Here is a 22,808-nt window from a genome sequence, read left to right on the forward strand (position 1 = left end):
AGTTCCAACAGACCTCACTACCTCTGAGGATGCTTGCCATAGATGCAGGCAAAACGTCAGGAGAGAATGCCTCTAGAACATGGCCATATAGCCCGAAAAAACCTACAACAACCAAGTGACACTTCTGCTTTTTGGTGGTTCACTTTGCACAAACTTTGTTTCATTCACAAAATGATTAAAATGTTTTGCAGAAAATTAACTACAGTCTTTATATGTTAAAATGGTGTATATGAAGCATAATTTAGAATCATGTTTAGGCTTGGGTTCCATCTCCAAGATATTGTTTACGTTTTGTAACAACTCTTTCTCCCCTCCTCCCCTGACCTTGTGAATCAGATACTGGGCAAAGGTTGATGCTCTCTTAGGATTTAAAGTGACATTACAACAAATGGGACCAAGTTACAGTCACTGTCTCAATTTCCTTATTTTCCATAAGCTATTGATTGGGCCATCCTTTCCCGTATTGTAATGATCAAGTCGTTTTCATTTTGTAACACAAATACAAATGATAATGATATGACAGGGAGAAAGTTTCAGGAAAAGAGACAAAGAGAGTTCCGGAGGTCTAAAAAAAGCACGGATTTATTTCCAGCTGGGGCCCTGGAGTGGACTTGCGTCCAAAAGCAAACCACAGCACCGAAATAGGTGCGGACTGTGGCATTTATACCTTTCAGATTCAAGCAAACAAAGAACATGCTTCTACATACATTTACATCATTCACTACGTCATCTTAGCATCACAGATATATCAAGCTCTACCTTCCAACATGCAAAAGCATGTGTCTGTGTTTCTAAAGAGCACGCATGGCTTACATTCATCCATCAAAGGGGCCCACTTTGACCTGTCAAGAGAGAGGGGGGCTCCTTCCTTACTTAGTACCAGTCTGTGGCTCCTAGTACGGGCTTATCTCCTGGAATGTATAGATAACATGCCTCCCTTCAGCCCCTCTCTTGCTGTGCCTGGACGCAGCTTGCTTGTCTGTTAGCATTCTTTCTATACAGAGAGAACCTGATTTTTCTATACATTTCAGTGCTTATAAAGTACATATAATTTTTACATAAATAAATATCTATTTTTCCAATATCTCCTCATCAATAAAATTTAGGAATAAGGTTTTACTAAGAAGGCAAGATTTAGTTACAATTTCCTGGAATGTTGATATTTACAAACTATTTAGGGGATCCAAGTGTACCATTGTTTTTTGAGTACAAGGACAGTTTGATCATTATAGTATATGACCACCACCGCCACCACATCATCATTTCCAGGGAGATTTTAATGACATTGAACCATCTCTGTAATATTGTTTTTAGGTCAAGATATGGAATGCTACTGCACTGTTTTCACATTTGAGCAGACCACACTTCATCAGTGGAGAAATAAAAAGAGTAAGCTGATCAAGAAATTCTAGGCAATAAAATAAAATATTTCTCAGAAGGGCTGTACTGATAGATAATATATATAATCCTAAGAGGCCAGTGCACAACACTGAGAAAACACTTTCATACACGTCTGCACAAGGATTCAACTTGACATTTTGTATCTGCTTGACTCAACATTTAATAAAAGAGCATTATCAGAGACTGAGCTATGTCATGGGTCCTTACCAATGTTCAGGACCCCCCAACGCTGGAAGAATTCTGTTATCTTGGACTTTACACCTGGAAAAATACAGACAAGACAAGGAAAAAACTGGAGGGAATGAAATCAACAAGGGCTTACATATGCGTCTACAAGAAATACTGGAATACAACAGTCTGAAATCAGGTTTGAAACATACACAAGCAAAGGGTGGCCATTACATAGATCTCTTATCAGACTTCCACTAAGAGAAGTGGTAAGGCTAAGCACTTGACTCATGTATGAAAAATGAGATTAGCTTCCTTCCCACTTTGATTTTCACAACATATATTTCAAATAGGTTTTCCAAATGCAATCATGAAACTCTGCCCATTTATGTAGCTTGTAAAGCATTGCACAGTTGCAAAAGAATAGAATATGCCAGTGGAAGGTGAAAATAAAACCTGCATTTTGGGGGAGAAAATCTTTTAAAATATGCACAACCATAATTAATGCTTACAGAGAAATGAATTATGATTAGAGAAATTATTGTGGCCATACTTGGGACTGATTATTCTAATTTCTAGGTCTTTCCCCATCTGCTGTAATTAAAGATTAAGGAGTTTAAAGGTGCTTTGGAACAAAAATACAGAAAGAAGCAGTGCTGGGATTTATACTCTAACATGTTTCAGTGAAACCAATAGGGAAAAGTCATTGTGATTTACTGAATCCCAGTCCTGTAGAAAAAAAAAAGTATCCTGTTGTTTAGAGTGAGAAGGGTATCTTTAAGCAAAACTTTATGTCTATGGAAATCTGTGGGGTTTTTTCTCCCTCCCAAAATTCTATATTAAGTCCTTCTACCTACAACTAGATACAACATCTCTCAAATAAGAAATAAATGCCATTGTTCAGTCGCGCACTGGGTCTGAACAAATTGTCTTTATGCTATAGGACATACACTTTAAACCCAGTGGGAAGCCGGGGTGCCTCAAAGAGAGATTCTTAGGGAATTCCTGAAGTAATGGTCTTTACAGTCTTTAATGGTACAACAAAGTCTTTATTAAGGAACAAATAACGAATATTCAGACAACACTTCAAGGTTTTCTTGTTCTAGTCTTTAAGAGACTGGCACTGATTTGAATTAACTGTAGTTTCTTACCATAAGGAAGAATCCTTTATAATCTCTCCCAGGCTGTCTATTATCTGGGCCTCGCTGGTTTGGGTCTTACTACCGATCCCAACTGCTTCTGGACATTGAGTAAACCTACCAGCCAAGGCTTGATGATACTTCGGCTGGAATTCAGTGCTTCTGTAATGCTGTCCTGTGGGAACTTCAGGGCTGTTTCCCCCTCTGGTGCTGAGAGGCTGTGAGCTCTCAGCCAGAGCCTTTGGGATCTTTTCCTTCTGTTCCTATTTCCCTGGATGATTACTGGATGGTCCCCAGACGGTTCTGAAGAATGAAGCTTTTCCTACGGGACGAGCTGTCTGCGTCCTATAGACTAGCTTCCTTGTGTGTCACTGACTAAAATGGCTTCCTTCTCTTCTGAAAACCCAAAAGGGGCCGGAACTAAGGAACCTAATGATGATGGACAGGTGGCCTGCCATGTAACTGCAAACTTTAACAGGAAGCCACCCTTCTGCAAAATCCCAAGCCTTGGGCTGCAAACAAACACTTAATACAAAGCAAATAAAGTGGGAGCTTCTGGTACAGCTGTACCTGCACAGCCATTCATTTGTTAGGTTAATTAAAAGAAGCTCCTTTGATCCTAGAGTAAGAAATTTCAGCCAAGGTCATTTGATTCCAATATATTGCCTTTGCTTTTCTTTAGCAAAAATCTAGAACAGCTCTTCTTCACTATTTTGGCCAGAGATCCTGGCAATGAAATAAGGCAGCTGAGAATTACTTATACAAATAGTCTCTGATTTACAAACATCTGACTTACATATGACTCCCAGTTACAAATGGGAAGGGGGAGGCATACAACAGGAAGGAAGAGGAAGGGAAATCCACTCCTGTAAGACTGATCATGGCAAAAGGGTGTCTCCACCAAAGCTTTATCACCAGTTCTTATTTCCACAACAACCCAAAGTTTTCAAAATCCAATTGTCACAGGGACAGAAGGTGAGGAGAAATCTTCTGAACAGGGACAAAGCCAGCAAAAGAAATGATACAGGGGCATTACGCCCATACCTTGGGAAGTCTGATCTGGCCACAGTGGTCCATGCTCTTGTTACGTCCAGAATAGATTACTGCAATGCACTCTATGTGGGGTTGCCTTTGAAGACTGTTCGGAAACTTCAATTAGTCCAACGGGCGGCAGCCAGACTACTCACCGGAGTGTCATACAGGGAACATACCACCCCTCTGCTATGTCAGCTCCACTGGCTGCCGATCCAGTTCCGAGCACAATTCAAAGTGCTGGCCCAGCGTATCTGTCCGAACGCATCTCCTTCTACGTCCCACCTCAGAGTTTAAGATTCTCTGGGGAGGCCCTGCTCTCGGCCCCATCTTTATCACAAGTGAGGTTGGTGGGGACGAGGAGCAGGGCCTTCTTGGTGGTGGCCCATCACCTGTGGAGTTCGCTCCCCGGGGAAATTAGGTCATCGACATCCCTCCTCTCTTTCAGAAGGAAACTAAAAGCATGGATATGGGACCAGGCCTTTGGGTAATCTGGCAGACAGACAAAGGACAATGATGACTAGAGTTGGATAGGATTATGACAATGTGGAATGAACTTACAGATTTTGAACTTGGCGAACGTTGATCACTAGATTGGCTTTTATTAGTTATTATTGGATAATTGGATTGTTTTAACTATTTATAATTGTTGCTGCTATGTATTTATCTTACTATGTGTATTGCTGGCATCGAATTGTGCCTTTTGTAAGCCGCCCTGAGTCCCTCTTCAGGGGTTGAGAAGGGCGGGGTAGAAATGCTCAAAATAAATAAAATAAAATAAACCTTTCCCTATGCTATCCAAAATAAAAAAATACTGGAGTTACACTTTTTAAATGTACCTGTTCCAACTTACAAACAAATTCAACTTAACAAACCTACGGAACCTATCTTGTTTGTAACCCAGGGACTGCTTGTGTACTTGCATATAGGTCACCCTCATGTATAAACTGAGGGTAGGTTTTGTAGGGCAAAACTACAGATTTTGATATGACCCATGAATAAGTTGAGAGTCATTCCACAGGACCATCCACCTTTGGTCACAGCCAACATTTTTTTCCTGCCCATGCATTCAAAAAGGCCTTTCACCACACAGAGAAGGGAATGGTTCTCTTTTTTATATATAAAAATTAATGCAAAGTGTTATTCAATTCCATTGAGAGGAAGCACCAAAGAGGTGCTGCCATTTTTCCACCCCAGCATTTTAAAAGGCCAGAAGCAGCACTCTAGCAGAGACTAAAGTGAGTCAATGCTTCTTTTAGGTTCTCCCAGGACTGACTAAGCTCTCACCTTTTGCCACTCTATTCATAGAAGGCGATGGCTCCTTTTTTGATAAGCGAATGTACTTACAATGACCCAAAGATAAGTTGACCCATATTTTGGAGTCAATTTCTAGACTTATACATGACTATATATAGAAAATTGCTTTATGATGTCCGTACTAAAGAAACATCTCATGCTGATGCTATGTCATAAGAACAACTTCAACATCTTATGTAACTGACTGTGCACCAAATAAGATAAAATAATTTTTAAGGGCCATCAAATTCACACAACAGAAAATAACACAGAATTACTTTCACAAATATATAGGATATAGTGAACTCCACTTTGGCAGGAAAAACAAAATGCAAAAATACAGAATGGGGGACAATGCCTGGCTCGAGAGCAGTACGTGTGAAAAAGATCTTGGAGTCCTTGTGGACAACAAGTTAAACATGAGCCAACAATGTGATGTGGCGGCAAAAAAAAAGCCAATGGGATTTTGGCCTGCATCAATAGGAGCATAGTGTCTAGATCTAGGGAAGTAATGCTACCCCTCTATTCCGCTTTGGTTAGACCACACCTGGAATATTGTGTCCAATTCAGGGTACCACAATTCAAGAGAGATATTGACAAGCTGGAATGTGTCCAGAGGAGGGCGACTAAAATGATCAAGGGTCTGGAGAACAAGCCCTATGAGGAGCGGCTTAAGGAGCTGGGCATATTTAGCCTGAAGAAGAGAAGGCTGAGAGGAGATATGATAGCCATGTATAAATATGTGAGAGGAAGCCACAGGGAGGAGGGAGCAAGCTTGTTTTCTGCTTCCTTGGAGACCAGGACACAGAACAATGGCTTCAAACTACAAGAGAGGAGATTCCACCTGAACATGAGGAAGAACTTCCTGACTGTGAGAGCTGTTCAGCAGTGGAACTCTCTGCCCCAAAGTGTGGTGGAGGCTCCTTCTTTGGAAGCTTTCAAACAGAGACTGGATGTCCATCTGTCAGGGGTGATTTGAATGCAATATTCCTGCTTCTTGGCAGGGGGTTGGACTGGATGGCCCATGAGGTCTCTTCCAACTCATTGATTCTATGATTCTATGAAATGTTTTAATATGGAATGCAATATTTTATATTTATGTATTCATTTACAATATTTATATTCCGCCCTTCTCACCCCGAAGGGGACTCAGGGCGGATCACAATGTACATATACACGGCAAACATTCAATGCTGTTTTTGACATACAAGACATACAGACAGACAGAAGCCATTTAGCAGTTCTTCCATTTCGGATGCTGGAGGTTGCTCGATTCGGCCACAGGGGAGCTGTTGCCTCGTCCACTATGAGCCTTTTTGATTGCACAAATCAAGGAACATGAAAGGCACTGCAGACTCCTTCAACCAGAGAAGTCAGCCATAGCAGAGCACCTGATGAACCAACCTGGACACAGCATTTTATTTGAGAACACAGAAATGCTGGACCACTCTCACAACCACCATATCAGACTACACAGAGAAGCCATTGAAATCCACAAGCATGTGGATAATTTCAACAGAAAGGAAGAAACCATGAAAATGAACAAAATCTGGCTACCAGTATTAAAAAATTCAAAAATCACAACACCAAAACAACAGAGAGTAAACAATCAGGCACATCAAATCACCTCTCAACAAAAGATGCCCCCAGGCACTTCCAAGCCATTAACTGCTAATCAAGGTGGTCAGTTGAAACATTCACACCTAGCTCCAGCAGACAAGAGTCCTCTGTCCCACCCCTGTCATTCCACAGATATATAAACCCATTTTCCTACTTCCAACAGACCTCACTACCTCTGAGGATGCTTGCCATAGATGCAGGCGAAACGTCAGGAGAAAATGCCTCTAGAACATGGCCATATAGCCTGGAAAAACCTACAACAACCCAGTAAAATTCAGCATATGTGTATGTCTATCTCAGAAACAGATTTTTTAAAACTGTGTCAGAAGCGACTTGAGAAACTGCAAGTCGCTTCTGGTGTGAGAGAATTGGCTGTCTGCAGAGACATTGCCCAGAGGATGTCTGGTTGTGTTACCATCCTGTGGGAGGCTTCTCTCACCTTCACATTAAAAGCTGGAGCTGACAGACGGAAGCTCACCCCATCTTGCAGATTCAAATCATCGACCTTCAGGTCAGCAGTTCAGCTGGCACAAGGGTTTAACTTATTATTTAAGAAAGTGTTGTCTAACAAACAGGGGCGGCTCAACCATTACGCAAAGTAAGCATTTGCAGTACAGTTGATTTTGCCCAGGGGCGCTCTTGAGGCCCCATATGCGAGTTGTAGTTACTAGGATGTATAGTTCACCTATAATCAAGGAGCATTCTGAACTCCAGCAATGATGGAATTGAATCAAATATGGCACACAGAACCATGACGAACAAAAAATATATATCAGTGATTGGTTGCGGGGGAGGGGGTCGGCAAAATACTGTTTGTCTACCGTTGAAAATTACCTAGGGCCACCTCTGCTAACAGATGCAGGGAAAGAAGCATCTACTCCCCGCTTCTCTCTACTGCTGGAACAGAATCCCACAGAACCCATCACATAACACAGGGCTACTTCCAGCAGGAATCTGTGGGGCTCTGTTATGGCAACACTGTGGCAACGTTGCCCAGAGGAGTTGAGTATACATGTGATTCCTCACTGAAGAAGGGAAGAGGAGCCAAAGAGGAAAAGAAGACAGACAGGGAAACTATGTGGAAAGAAAGATAACGGATCCTGATGGGAGGAAACAGAGTCTGGCAGTTCCCTCCACTGCCTACGATGTCCCCCACTGTCTCCCACTTTACCCATGCCCATGTGATTATCCTAAGAGGCTAATGTGCATTTTAAAATTGTACTGTTTCTTATCATTTTTATTGTATATTTTAAATAGTTATAGCATTGTAATCATTTAAATATCATTTAAACAATATTTTAAAGTATGTGGCATTTATTCTCATTCATTATCTCAAGTTTCAATTTGGAGGGGGGATGATGACCATCTGATTATATATCTATCTATATCAATATTCTAGATTTAAATTATACATGGTTGAACAAACCTTTTTAAGGTTGTAAAAATATTCAATTAATCTTCTTCCCTCAAAGACACTGAAGAAAAATGAACAAACACCTTTGTCAACAATAATAGCATCTCTCATCCATCTACATTTGGTGCCTCAGCCAACATGAAATCTATACTACCATTTGGCAAATAGAATTAGAAATGTATAATTAAATTTAGTCAAAGAGTTTTGCTGAGCCATTTAACTTTTTTCCAAAGTAATCAACTGGTCATTTTAAAAAAAAAACCAACCTAGAGAAATGAAGCTTTTCTCTTTTTTATCCCAATGTACACCTTTTATCAGGAAAAGGAAAAGTCCGAAGTGGTTTGATGAAGACGATGAAAAATGCTTTTTAGACTATGAAAACTGTCATAGAACTAAAGAGTTTTCACCCTTTGGGGTACGAAGATGATACACTAGCTTGTTAATCATACGGGGGTTGAATGAAAAGTAATGCCTTTTTCAGCAGTTTTTTAAAAGTCCCAGATTTTCCCTCCTCCTCCCCCCTCCCCTTTTGTCTTTGGAAAACAGTTTGTTTTCCATTAATTGTGTATCTGTGTGGGATAGCAAAATGTTGCCCTCTTATATAGGTAACATAATATCTAAATAATATGAATAACCATAACCAGCTTGTTGAGTGTCTTGTGTCTAAATTTGGTGTCAATTCGTCCAGTGGTTTTTGAGTTCTGTGAATACCACAAACGAATATTACATTTTTATTTATATAGATACATACAATTTACAATTGCATTTCGTTTTGGTTTTGGCACCTCTGTTGCTTTCTCTATTGTAATTATTTATCAATATGTCTTTATATTGTTTATGGCCATGGGTGACACTTTCAGGACACCCAATTTCCTATCCTATCTCTTTCGACTCTCTGCTGATAACAGGAAGAAGCTGCTCACCCTCCTCTAAAGCTAGCAAGCCAGGGATAAAAATCCTGCAGTGTTCTCATACAGTGTGTGTGTGTGTGTGTTTTCAAATATGTAATTCCCAATTTGCAGTCCAAAGGAGTATATCCTGAGTTATGCTGCACCATTTTCTATTTCTAAAAATGTATTTCAGTTCTCGCCTAACTCTTAATGACTACAGATGGCTAGTGAGATATGGAGGAATGATAGAAGAAATATTTAACATGCTTACATGTTCCCGATCCCTTACTTACTTACTTAGGCGATCCCTCATTTTCCAAGGAGGATTGTCTTCCAATATTCTTGTGGGTCCGTATGTGACTGTGGAGCCCTATTCTTGCTCTGCATCTTCTTCCGCAGTGAGGGCACTGGTTTCCCTTCCAGGTGGAAGGCGGTCTTGGTCGGGGTTGGCTTGACGCGCCTTCCTCTTGGCACGCTTCTCCCTTTCGCCCTCCATTCGTGACTCTTCAAATTCTGCAGCACTACTGGTCACAGCTAACCTCCAGCTGGAGCAGTCAAGGGCCAGGGCTTCCCAGTTCTCAGTGTCTATGCCAGAGTTTTTAAGGTTAGCTTTGAGCCCATCTTTAAATCTCTTTTCCTATCCACCAACATTCCGTTTTCCATTCTTGAGTTTGGAGTAGAGGAACTGCTTTGGGAGACAGTGGCCGGGCATCCGGACAACGTGGCTGGTCCAGCGGAGTTGATGGCGGAAGACCATTGCTTCAATGCTGGTGGTCTTTGCTTTTTCCAGCACGCTGACGTTTATCCGCCTGTCTTCCCAAGAGATTTGCAGGATTTTCCGGAGGAAGCGCTGATGGAATCGTTCCAGGAGTTGCATGTGACGTCTGTAGACAGTCCACGTCTCACAGGCATATAGCAGGGTTGTGAGGTCAATAGCTCTATAAAAAAGCACCTTGGTATCCCTATGAATGTCCCGTTCCTCAAACACTCTCTGTTTCATTTGGAAAAATGCTGCGCTTGCAGAGCTCAGGCGGTGTTGTATTTTGGTATCAATGTTGACTTTGGTGGAGAGGTGGCTGCCAAGGTAGCTCGAACAGCACCTTGGTTATTTCAATGTTCAATGACAGGCCGAGCTTCTCGTATGCTTCTGCAACCCAGTGATTCCAGCCATGAAAGCCTACGAAAATGATCAACATTTTCTAATATTACACCATTAAGCTGTATCTCTGGCATTGTAGAGGGGTTGGCTGGTGTCTGCTGGAACAGCACCTTGGTTTTTTCAATGTTCAAGACAGGCCGAGCTTCTCGTATGCTTCTGCAAAGGTGTTTAGAGTGGCTTGTAGATCTTCTTCTGAATGTTCCCGATCCCAACCATATTTACTCAGCAGTAAGAATCATTGATTCAGATGTTCGAGCCAACATGTTTGGGTTTGAGCTAAAGATTGTGTTTTGCTTAGACTGTGAGAAACAGCCAATGAAAAAGACAAATGATCCCATTCTGGAAATTTGCAATTAATTTGCCCAAAGGCAAAATGTTAATCCTGACAAGAATTAAACAAATTATCTTAGCTTTGTGTTTTATGGAGTCTCTACTTTAATTAAAAGAAGATTAAAATGGCTTATTACAAAGTAAGAGTTTGGTGTGTATCTGTATCTATGCTATGTGGCAGAGTAAATTCATAACACCCATCTTTTAATTTAAAAATGTAACAATGTATCTGATGCATTCTTTTTAGAAAGGGAAGTCTTTATGTATTGTTTTCATTTACATTGTTTGAATTTCCACCTGAAGTTAAGTGTTTTCTAGTCTATAACATTAAAATAACACAGAAATGCTGGATCACTCTCACAACCACCATGTCAGACTACACAGAGAAGCCATTGAAATCCACAAGCATGTGGACAATTACAACAGAAAGGAGGAAACCATGAAAATGAACAAAATCTGGCTACCAGTATTAAAAAACTCTAAAATTACAACAGCACAACGACAGAGAGGAAACAAACAAGGACATCTAATCACCTCTCAACAAAAGTTTGCTCCAGGCACTGTCAGGCCATTATATGCTAATCAAGGTCGTAAGTTGAAACATTCACACCTAGCTCCAGCAGACAAAAGTCCTTTGTCCCACCCTGGTCATTCCACAGATATATAAACCCATTTTCCTACTTCCAACAGACCTCACTACCTCTGAGGATGCTTGCCATAGATGCAGGCTGTGAGGAAGCGTTAATGCCACCGCTTGTCAACAATAAAATGTGAAGAAGTCTTTATCCCACCAAATGGGATTACCAAAAATATAAGGAAGTCCCTAGACTGCTATTAAATTAAACTGCCACCAATAAAATGTAAAGACGCTGGTCTTAAAGTCTCTATTTACTCCTATTTGCGTTGTGAGGTAACTTTGGTAGAGTGGAATGCACCGAATATAAAATCAATGGAGGAGGCAGGTTTAAAATAACAAAGAGAACAAGTTTATTATTAACAAAGCGTAATTGTTGCAATATTGAGATGTTGAACTTGGCACCTGCTTGTTGGTTACAATATGGCTTGGCTGTGATACATTCAGGCTTTAGATGTTACAATTCTTATAAACTCCTTCTACAGTGAAGTGCTTTATTATTTCAGTGTTCCTAATTGTGAACATTCACACTGTTTGTCCTATACCGGATCAAACCACTGAATCCCCAGTCTTCCACTACTGGCGATCCTAAAACCCCCCCTGTTAGATTCTTTTTACTCAAGCAATCTAACAAGGTTTCACCTTCAGCTCCTTTGCTGAAGAAATATTCACAAATACTAAGAACTAACTGAATCTACACTACTTCACACCACAGAGCACTACTGTCTCTGCTCCTCTTCTCAGGGTCTCATCCTCCTGACTAAACTACTTTTCCCAGAGTCCTTTCCCGACTCTGCTATTTCCCCAGAGTCCTATCTGACTCTGTCCTCTTCTCAGGGTCTCTTCCTCCTGACTGAAGCTTAACTGCCACTTTCAAACCTTTTTCTCCTTAAGCTCCGCCCACCTCCTCTTCGGCCTTGTCACCATGGCAACCTATCTCTCTCAGCTAGGCCCTGGCAACCAATGTAATACATAAATACAGATTCAAACACATTATAAATAACACTTTATAATAAACATATCTCTACACAGGCGAAATGTCAGGAGAAAATGCCTCTAGAACATGGCCATATAGCCCGGAAAAACCTAAAACAACCCAACACAATGTAATTGTGAGAATGATTTATGTAAGAGGGTTCATGCTAGAAGGGCATGAGCAGTTTCTCTCTTTAGCAACATAGAGCTCAAGCAAAACCAAACTTTCCAAGGTAACATAGTATTAATTACAGTCTGACATGTTAAAGTTTTGGATTGTTGAGGAAGAGTTCTCACTGAATTCTGGGAACTTTCTTCATAGAAATATGTACAGGACTGTGCTTGTTATTGTCTTCTGATTGTGTTGTTAGGCCTGAAAGAGTTATCATGGGGGAATGGGGTCTCAACTGAAGAGTTTTTGTTTCCACAAGAAGTCAATTTTTCCAAAATCCAATGATCACAGGGAGAGAAAGCAAGGGGACATCTTCTGAACATGGGCACAGGCATCAAAACACCACAGGTGTCAAGACCCAGAAGCCTTAAAGAAGCCAAACACAAGATGCAGAGTCCAAACAAAGTTTTATTGTTCACAAAATAGTCTTCAGTGCCTAAGGTTCAAATAAAGTGTTGATATCAAAAACAAGGTGAAAAAAGCAAATGAAATATAACCCGGATTATCCTGGCGTATAATCCGGTTTAACTAAGGTATTCAGGAATCCGCTTTAAACTCACACAGTTCACAGAAGGTACAAAGACACAATAGGAACAGGCAAAAACACAGTCCAAAAACGGTCCGAAGTCGTAGCACAATGCAAGCAAGTTGACAAAGTCCACGAGGCAAAAACGTATTGTTCAAAACAGTCTGGAGTCAATGCAGTAGAGTAGAAGTCGTTGTTCACGGAATCACAAGAAGTAAACACAGGAACACAGGAATCTTTAGTCCAAGGACCCAAGCTCAAGAATTGGCAGTAACAAAGATTCACATCCCAAAAGAAACACTTTGCCTTCTGCAAAGATCCATGCAAAGAAAACCCACTTTTATCCTAAAGTTCCTCATCAGAAGATGAGGTGCTCCCCACTCTTTCATCATCGCTCTTAGCTGCCCCATTCCCTGCAGCTGAACATGAGCGCCCATCCCTCCACCTCTGCCAGCGTCTGTCAAGACTTAGATCTTGCCAAGAGCTCCCCGGTTGCCATTCCTCTGTGAACCCCTTGAAATCATCGCTGGAGGTGGGTTGGGTACAGATATCCCTAATCTCCTGTACAATCAAGCCCATCCTCCTCCCCCATGTCACTCCCAGTCTCATCACTCCCTTCAAAGCCCATGAAGTCTTCGTCCTCTGTAGGAGTGGTAAGTATATCACGGATACGCTTCCCGCTTGACTCCCCTGCTTTCCTCCCCATCCCCCATCTCACAGTCGGAGAAATGTTCAAAGGTCTCAGAATCACTTGGGGCCATGATTATCTCTCTAATCCACTTTCGCTGCTGCTCCTCTTCCAACACCTGCGCAGACCTCTTCTCCCTCCTACCAGTAGTAGCAATGTTACCATCACGCTGAACTACAACAACGGGGGTGTTAACCCTTCCCTGTGCCAGCAAAAGCTTGTGTGTGTGTGTGTATTAACCCTTCCCTATGCTATCAAAATATTATCAGGTTTTACAATGTATTGTAATGTAATATAGCTGAGTCATGCACTGCTAATAGGCTTCTATTGGAAATGCTGAGTCATGCATTAACTGTATATAGGGAATCATTTGGGGAATGTGTTCTGGCCTGATCCAGGTGATTGTGAATGATGCAATCTTGGGTTTGAGTTAGGTCAATGAGTTGGGAACCAATCAGAGGTTGCTATGTGTAATTGTATAGAATTGTATATAAGGAAGTCATGTACAGTGTATATTTCTCCTTGTGCTGTGATGCTGTTCGTCGAAGTCTCTATGTAATTGGTTAAAAGAACCTTTCTGTTAAGACAAGATATAACTGTGTGTTGTGGTAAGTTTGTAATGTCATCTAGATTGGAGAGAAAAACAATAGTAAAACTGACAATGGCCGGGCATGTGCTCTGTCTGTAAAAGAGTTCCAGAGTGACTGCAGTTTGTGGGAGCAGTTGACTGAAAATACTGTGCAGGAAGAAGCTACCGGAAAGTGCTGAAGTTGTGCAACTGATCTGCTGCTGAATTGTGAAATTAATCTCAACAGTATATGTGTGTGTGCTTGCATATATACATATATACATATACATATGTTGTTGTTTTTCATTCGTTCAGTTGCTTCCGACTCTTTGTGACCTCATGGACCAGCCCACGCCAAAGCTCCCTGTCAGCCATCACCACCGCCAGCTCCTTCAAGGTCAAGCCAGTCACTTCAAGGATACCATCCATCCATCTTGCCTTTGGTTGGCCCCTCTTCCTTTTTTCTTCCTTTCCCCCCAGCATCATTGTCTTCTCTAAGCTTTCCTGTCTTTCTCATGATGTGGCCAAAATACTTCATCTTTGTCTCTAATATCCTTCCCTCCAATGATCAGTTGGGCTTTATTTCCTGAAGTATGGACTGGTTGGGTCTTCTCGCGGTCCAAGGCACTCTCAGAACTTTTCCCCAACACTACAGGTCAAAAGCATCTATCTTCCTTTGCTCAGCCTTCCTTATGGTCCAGCTCTCACATCTGTAGGTGACTACGGGGAATACCATTGCTTTAACTATGCGGATTTTCGTTGCCAGTGTGATATCTCTACTCTTCACTATTTTATCGAGATTGCTCATTGCTCTCCTCCCAAGAAGTAAGTGCCTTTTGATTTCCTGGCTGTTATTTACTATTCAGCTAAATTATTTTATGTGAACAGTTTTTTTTGGGGGGGGGGGGTTCCCCTCTTAAGATAAGGCAAACAGCACAGAAAAAAAATGGACAACACTTTCAGAAGTTCATGTTTTGGACAATTGGAGAAGAATGGGATCTGCAAGGAAAGCCAAGTAGATTGCAACGAAAATGTATAAAACCCCAGGAGAATTTTACTGAAGGGAATAATCTATAAAATAAGAAAAGTATGACACACAGCTAAAATATTTGAAATGTTAAACTAATGTTACTAAAAAGGTAAAACAATCATTAAGTTGGAATGATTTTCTGTCAGAATCCTGTACTGGAGGAGCTAATGAACAACCCATTATCTCTCATCGTCCACAGTAATCTATATTATCAGTTGCTACTAATGAGGAGGACAAGATCAACATCTATTCTCCAGGAGAGACATTATTTTAGCAGAGCCATGCAGTACAACATCAACATTGAAATGAATGGGAGAAAGAAGATTAAAAGAGATGAGAAACTGCAAATAATTTTTGGGGCCATAACTATTAAAACATTTGCTGTTGAATATTAAAACTGCTGGAAGTGATACACTCTTGCACAGGCACAGGTTTCGACCCAAACAAGATCTCTAGGGTGTGCACAAAAATAAAAGAATATTTAAACAAATTCAAAACAGCAAGTCAAATTAACAGCAAAGCCAAACCCCAGGGAAAATAATCAGCCACATATTAAAAATAGTTGCAAACTTAATGGAACTCATTCACAAAAAATCAGCCTAAAAAGGAGCAAATATGGGGAGCGAAATCCACTGAAATGGCACTTCCTAATGTTGTCTAGTATCAGCTCCTAATCCTAACACGAACTAATGTATTATAGTGGTTTAAGCATTGGACTATGACTATGAAGACCAGGGTTCAAATCCCCAATCAGCAATGAAGACCCACTGGGTGACCTTAATCACATGCTCTTAGCTTCCAAAAACCCTATGATACAGTTGCTATAAGTCAGAAATGACTTGACGGTATTACAACAACAACTATGGTGTTCTAACAAACTCAGGGTCCATTTACACCATTAAACTACTGAGACTCCAACTGGCCATCCCGGCAGCCTTGGTCCAGGCAGAGGTTGGTCTCCCCTCCATTAGATCACATGTTCATTTCACCTTATTTAATTATTGGAGAAGTGTAAAAGATTCCTCAGTTAGGGACAGGAAGGAAGGAAGGAGAAGGAAGGAAGAAGGAATGAGGGAAAGAAAGGAGAGGGGTGAAGAAAGGAGGGAGGGAAGGAAATGAAGGGGAAGGAAATGAAGAAAGAGAAAGAAGAAGGAAAGGGAGGGAAGAAGGAAGGAAAAGAAGGAAACAAAGGAAACGAAGAAGGAAGGAGGGACAGGAAGGAAGGGAAGGAGGGAAAGAAGGAAAGGAAGGAGAAGGAAGAAAAGGAAAGAAAGGGAGGAAGGAAGGAGAGGGAGGAAAGAAGGGAAGGGAGTGAGGGAGAGAAGGAAGGTCCTTCACTCAAACACCATCGACCTTCCTCACCACCTCCTCCTCCCCTTCTTCCTTGCCTGGGGGCTGCTGCCACTCATCCGCCCTTTCCTCTTCCAACAGGGAAAGGAGGAGGAGGAGGAGGCCACCCTCCTGACACAGCAGAGAAAGAGAAGGGGCTCCATGTGGCAAGCCTCCACCTCCACTCTCGCTTGTGTGTGTGTGTGTGGGGGGGGACGGGACATGCACGCACGCATGGCCATGGGTCTCTTTGCGGACATGCAGTTTAGAAGTCCTTTATGCTTTTTCTTTTCTTTTTTTTTTTTTTGAGTGAAGGACATACATTGGATTGTTAGGTGTCTTGTGTCCAAATTTGGTGTCAATTCGTCCAGTGGTTTTTGAATTCTTTTAATCTCACAAACAAACATTACATTTTTATTTATATAGATTACCGGTCAAAAAAGAGTAAGAGATGTTAAGTGTCAAAGTAGCCTATTCAAACACAAAAGTCCACCTGCATGCCATCTTACAGACAACTTGGTACTCTTTCCAGCTAAAAAGCTTAAGAATATTTATTTATTTCAAATATTTATATCCTGTCCTTCTTACCACCACCACCACCCCGCCCCCAGGGAAGGGGGGGGGAGACTCAGGGCGACTCACAACTGGCAACCACTAGATGCTGGTGTATAGATCACATACAGGAAAATTCTAAAATGTTCTCTAAATTCTAACTAAAAGTGTTCTGTCGCCGCTGGGCCTGTATTTGGTTGGCTTTAAATATAGGATGTGTAACCTTTGCCAAGTGGGAAGCCAGGGGCCTAAGAAGTTCTCAGAGGTTTCGACTACAAAAGAGTCTTGATATGGCTTGAAACATACAACAAAGTCTTTTATTAATGAATCAAACAGGTACTTCAAAGCTTTCTTGATAAAGAATTAGTTCTCTCAATTTTGCCCACAGGGGACAGGCACTATCTTCAATAACTTTCTTTAAAGGAAAATTCCCCTTTTTTAACTTCTCCCAAGGGTGACTAAAATCCAACCCTCACTGGTGTGGGTTCCGCTGCCAGGCCGAACTGCTTCTCGAGCGCTGAGAGGACCTACCAGCAAGGCAATGGATGTTCTCCAGCTGGAGTTTTTTAGACCTTAAGGCTGTCTTCCTGGAAACTCTCAAGGCTGTGGGAAGGCTTCCCTGGAGTTCTTAGGAGACTCTTAAAGCTGTTCTCCCCTGGAAATTATTTCCCTGGAGATTCTGTTGTAACCCTGGAAATTCTTAAAGGTTGAAGCCTTTGTACAGGGGAAGTAAACACATCCTATACATTGGCTAACCTGGCTGAGACTAAAACGGCTCACTTCCCTACCAAAGCCCCAAAAGGGGGCGGGACTAGGGAACCTAAGGATAATTGACAAGCAATTGACCCAATAACTGCAAAATAAGGAGAAATATAACTGCAAAGGCATATAACTTCAAAATACATGCAGCAATGAACAAACAGCAAGATAAACTGGAATTCTTGGTGCGGCTGTACCAAAACAAAAAGCCCATTTCATTTCATTTGCTGTAAAAGGTATAAAACCATGACCTCTAAATTGTGAGATTGGAGACATTACAGTAGAGTCTCGCTTATCCAACCTTTGCTTATCCAATGTTCTGTATTATCCAACACAGTCTGCCTCCTGCCTGGATCGACAGCTATTTCAATACATTGCATTGTTTTGGTGCTAAATTTGTAAACACAGTAATTACTACATAATGTTACCGTATATCGAACTGCTTTTTCTTTTGATTTGTTCTAAAACATTATGTTTTGGTGCTTAATTTGTAAAATCATAATGTAATTTGACGTTTAAAGGCTTTTCCTTAATCCCTCTTTATTAATCCAACATTTTTGCTTATCCAACATTTTGCCGGCCCGTTTATGTTGGATAAGCGAGACTCTACTTTACTGTGCTATCAGAAAAACACAGATAACCAGTCCTCTGGCTTTGCTTTCTCTGAATAATATTTGATTACCAAAAGAAAACCCTGTAAGATTTCTGCACCGGATGGAATTGTATCATTCATTCATTCATTCACTCCCCATGAGGTGAGAGACTAGAAGTAACAGTACTAAGTAAGGTACAGCATGTTGCATATCTGTGTGAGTCATTGTTCCGGCTTCCTTCCAGCTAGGAATTATGCCCACAACAGTGATTCATGCAGAAACACAGGAGGTTCCTTTGTGGGTGGGTCACCTTTATACTTTTACAGTCTAATGGTTAAACTGTTCTAGAGTAAGAGGGAAGCATGCATCTGATTTTAATTCAGGGAATTAAACTGAAGGTGCCCTTCAACTAACAGAAGTTTGGTACAGATTTTAAATTGTAAAAAAGTACACTTTCCTCTTTAGATTAATTGCCATATTCCAAAGCAAGCTTTCATAATAAATAAAGCACAAAGCCCTAATGATGGCAAATTTCACGGAAAAGCCAGCTTAGCTTATACTAGCAATGCTTCCTAGGTTAACATTTTCAATGAATAATTAATTACCCGTACAAGATTTTTTTGGAAATTCTCCAGCATGTCTTCAATGACAATTCCAGTGGGACAACTAGCAATCATGTCAAAACAGCCTTAAGTAGTGTTCAATCAGAATATTAGCTGTTAGACACCAGCAACATTTACAGCGCAGCCCTCCATCTACTAAGAAGTTCAATGAAATATATTTCCATATATATATATATATATATATATATATATTGCTGTAAATCTAGGCATTATAGGCTAATGCAAAGATGTTAACAAACATGATACTCCCCCTCCTCCATGATCTGGTCACAGTGGTCCACGCTCTTCTTATATCCCAAATAGATTACTGCAATGCACTCTACGTGGGGTTGCCTTTGAAGACTGTTTGGAAACTTCAATTGGTCGGATGGGGGGCGGCCAGATTACTCACCAGAGTGTCATACAGGGAACATACCACCCCTCTGTTATGTCAGCTCCACTGGCTGCTGATCCAGTTCCAAGCACAATTCAAAGTGCTGGTTTTGACCTACAAAACCCTATACGGCTCCGGCCCAGCGTACCTGTCCGAACGTATCTCCTTCTACATCCCACCTCGGAGTTTAAGATCTTCTGGGGAGGCCTTGCTCTCGGCCCCACCTCTATCACAAGTGAGATTGGTGGGGACGAGGAGCAGGGCCTTCTCGGTGGTGGCCCCTCGCGTGTGAAATTTGCTTCCCAGGAAAATTAGGTCATCGACATCCCTCCTCTCTTTTAGAAGGAAACTAAAAACATGGGTATGGGACCAGGCCTTTGGGTAACCTGGCAGACAGACAAAGGACAGGAGAAAGACGCAGCGGCAGTAAAGGTGCGCATAGGGCAAGGGAGGAGAGAAAGGTGTGCACCTTTCCCTTCTCCTTTGCGCATCTTCCCTGCCTCTGCCGCCAGAGAAGGTGTGTGCGCAGCAAGAGAAGAAGGGGAGTGGCGCGTACTTGCCCCGCCCCCTCGCCCCATACGCGGCTTTCCTGCGTCCTCCCGCCACTGCCCCCGCCACCGTGGCCGCGCATGGGACAAGGAAGAAGGTGCGCACACAGCAAGAGAGGAAGGGGAGCGGTGAGCACTTTCCCCTCCCCCTCACCCCATTTGCGGCTTTTCTGCTTTCTCCCGCCGCTGCCCCTGCCACCGCAACCGCGGCCGCACATGGGACCAGGAAGAAGGAGAGCAAACCTGCAGAAAACCCTGCCGCAGGGGCTTCCTTCTCCTCTGCCGTCGCCAAGGAAAGCTTGTGCTCCGCGAGGGGGGGGGGGCGAGGGAATGACAGAAAACTAGGTGGTCATCTGTCAAACTGACCATTAGCGGCTGCATTTTTCACCCTTGGCTTATACTCGAGTCAATAAAATTAGGTGCCTCGGCTTATATTCGAGTCGGCTTATATTCGAGTATATACGGTACATTGTGCAGGGGGACCAGTAAGAGTAGCAGCTTGAAATACTAAAAAGGAGCTGAGTGATATTAACTCTTCCATACAACCTCATGTGTAAACCAGATATCTGTGTGACAGATGGAAGAAATCCATCTTTTATACAGAAATTCTGTTTCCACATCATCTTTTGGCCTGACATAAATGCATTTAATAATACACACATATAGAACACCACACCTCATAGAATGATTTGCACATATGAAGATTTTTGTGTGTGTGTCAGGAGCGACTTGAGAAACTGCAAGTGAATATGAATATGAAGTGCATATAAAGATGAAATAAAGAAATAAAAATGTAGGCCACTAATACAACCCTAATTACTAATATAACCCCTGATTTTCAGTTTTTATGTAAACTCTCTCAATGTATCACCTGAGTTATTTTTGAGCTTTGGTTACTTTTAAATTGTATTTACTGATATCAAGCTAAGACGGTATACTGTTTTTCTTCAAAAATGGAAGGCTGGAGAATAATAAAATACCTGCCTTGCTTCTCTTACATTTTTTATAAAGTTCTCTACTTCCTTATAAGAATAGTTCCACTGTGAGGAAAATATAATACCATTTGTAATGCTGCAAAAGTAATCCCCAATCTGTCTTGTGTTCCCCAAGGGGCTGAGAAGTACCCAAAGAATTCTCCAAAGCCAGGTTAAGAAATGAGCTCTTGGGACTAAGGGAGATGAGCTTTACAAAATCTGAAATGTGATAGATTAAATCCGAAGTGGTAGAAACAACAAATCTTAATTTCTACCATCCATTCTCACTCTACCTCTTGCCCCACAATCATACCACCTTTCTTTCTCTTCCCTTACAGACAAAAGCTGAGGAGCAGCAGCAGCAGTATACAGGGTGAGGAGGAAAAGAAGAGCGTTCCTAACTTCACTGTCTTCACTATCATAGAATCAAAGAGGTGGAAGAGACCTCATGGCCCATCCAGTCCAACCCCCTGCCAAGAAGCAGGAATATTGCATTCAAATCACCCCTGACAGATGGCCATCCAGCCTCTGTTTAAAAGCTTCCAAAGAAGGAGCCTCCACCACACTCCGGGGCAGAGAGTTCCACTGCTGAACGGCTCTCACAGTCAGGAAATTCTTCCTCGTGTTCAGATGGAATCTCCTCTCTTGTAGTTTGAAGCCATTGTTTCGTGTCCTAGTCTCCAGGGAAGCAGAAAACAAGCTTGCTCCCTCCTCCCTGTGGCTTCCTCTCACATATTTATACATGGCTATCATATCTCCTCTCAGCCTTCTCTTCTTCAGGCTAAACATGCCCAGCTCCTTAAGCTGCTCCTCATAGGGCTTGTTCTCCTGACCCTTGATCATTTTAGTCATCCTCCTCTGGACACATTCCAGCTTGTCAATATCTCTCTTCAATTGTGGTGTCCAGAATTGGACACAATATTCCAGGTATGGTCTAACCAAAGCGAAATAGAGGGGTAGCATGACTTCCCTAGATCTAGACACTATGCTCCTATTGATGCAGGCCAAAATCCCATTGGCTTTTTTTGCTGCCACATCACATTGTCGGCTTGTTGTTTAACTTGTTGTCCACGAGGACTCCCAAGATCTTTTTCACACATACTGCTCTCGAGCCAGGCAACGTCCCCCATTCTGTATCTTTGCATTTCATTTTTCTTGCCAAAGTGGAGTATCTTGCATTTGTCACTGTTGAACTTCATTTTGTTAGTTTTGGCCCATCTCTCTAATCTGTCAAGATAGTTTTGAATTCTGTTCCTGTCCACTGGAGTATTGGCTATCCCTCCCAATTTGGTATTTTCTGCAAACTTGATGATCATGCGTCCTAGCTCTTCATCTAAGTCATTAATAAAGATGTTGAACAGGACCGGGCCCAGGACCTTGCGGCACTCCACTTGTCACTTCTTTCCAGGATGAAGAGGAAGCATTGGTGAGCACCCTCTGGGTTCATCCATTTAATTACTGATGCACCTCGCCATAGTTTTGCCTAGCCCACATTGGACTAGTTTGTTTGCCAGAAGATCATGAGGGACCTTGTCGAAGGCCTTACTGAAATCCAGGTACACTACATCCACTAGGACCCCCAGTGGTGCAATGGGTTAAAGCTTTGTGCCAGCAGGACTGCTGACCAAATGGTTGGAGGTTCACATCTGGGGAGCCCTTCTATCGGTTCCAGATTGTTATGCGGGGGCATGAGAGAAGCCTCCCACAGGATGGCAAAATATCCGGGTGTCCCCTGGGCAACGTCCTTGCAGATGGCAAATTTTCTCACACCAGAAGTGACTTTCTCAAGGTGCTCCTGTCACCACCCCTCCCCCACCCGACCCATCTTCACTCATTGAAGTACAAAACCTAAGGAGCCATGGCAACTTCCTAAGAGTAGCTACAATTGTGTGATGCATCTGAAACCAGTTTTCTAGAAGTTGGGTGGAAACTTCAGTATACTTAGGAAAACAGTGCTGTTTGCCAGATGATGGAGAATGGATTTTAGTGTTCTAATGCTTCCCTCCTTAGATTTT

At 42.0% G+C, this 22,808-nt stretch overlaps 1 protein-coding gene across 14 annotated transcripts in view; it reads right to left on the minus strand.

The window, feature by feature from the left end:
• MAGI2 (membrane associated guanylate kinase, WW and PDZ domain containing 2) overlaps nt 1-22,808 on the minus strand; it is a 1,143,898-nt gene that overhangs the window by 1,045,108 nt on the left and 75,982 nt on the right. For 11 of the 14 annotated variants that reach the window (XM_067468832.1, XM_067468841.1, XM_067468833.1 and 8 more), the window contains exon 2: nt 1,609-1,662. The exons of the other annotated variants lie outside the window; for them this stretch is intronic. In XM_067468832.1, coding sequence (XP_067324933.1) covers nt 1,609-1,662 — 54 coding nt within the window. The remainder of the gene's footprint in view (nt 1-1,608; nt 1,663-22,808) is intronic. 14 annotated transcript variants of the gene reach the window in all.

The sequence above is a fragment of the Anolis sagrei genome, chromosome 5 (assembly GCF_037176765.1).
Source record: "Anolis sagrei isolate rAnoSag1 chromosome 5, rAnoSag1.mat, whole genome shotgun sequence".
Lineage (NCBI taxonomy): Eukaryota > Metazoa > Chordata > Lepidosauria > Squamata > Dactyloidae > Anolis > Anolis sagrei.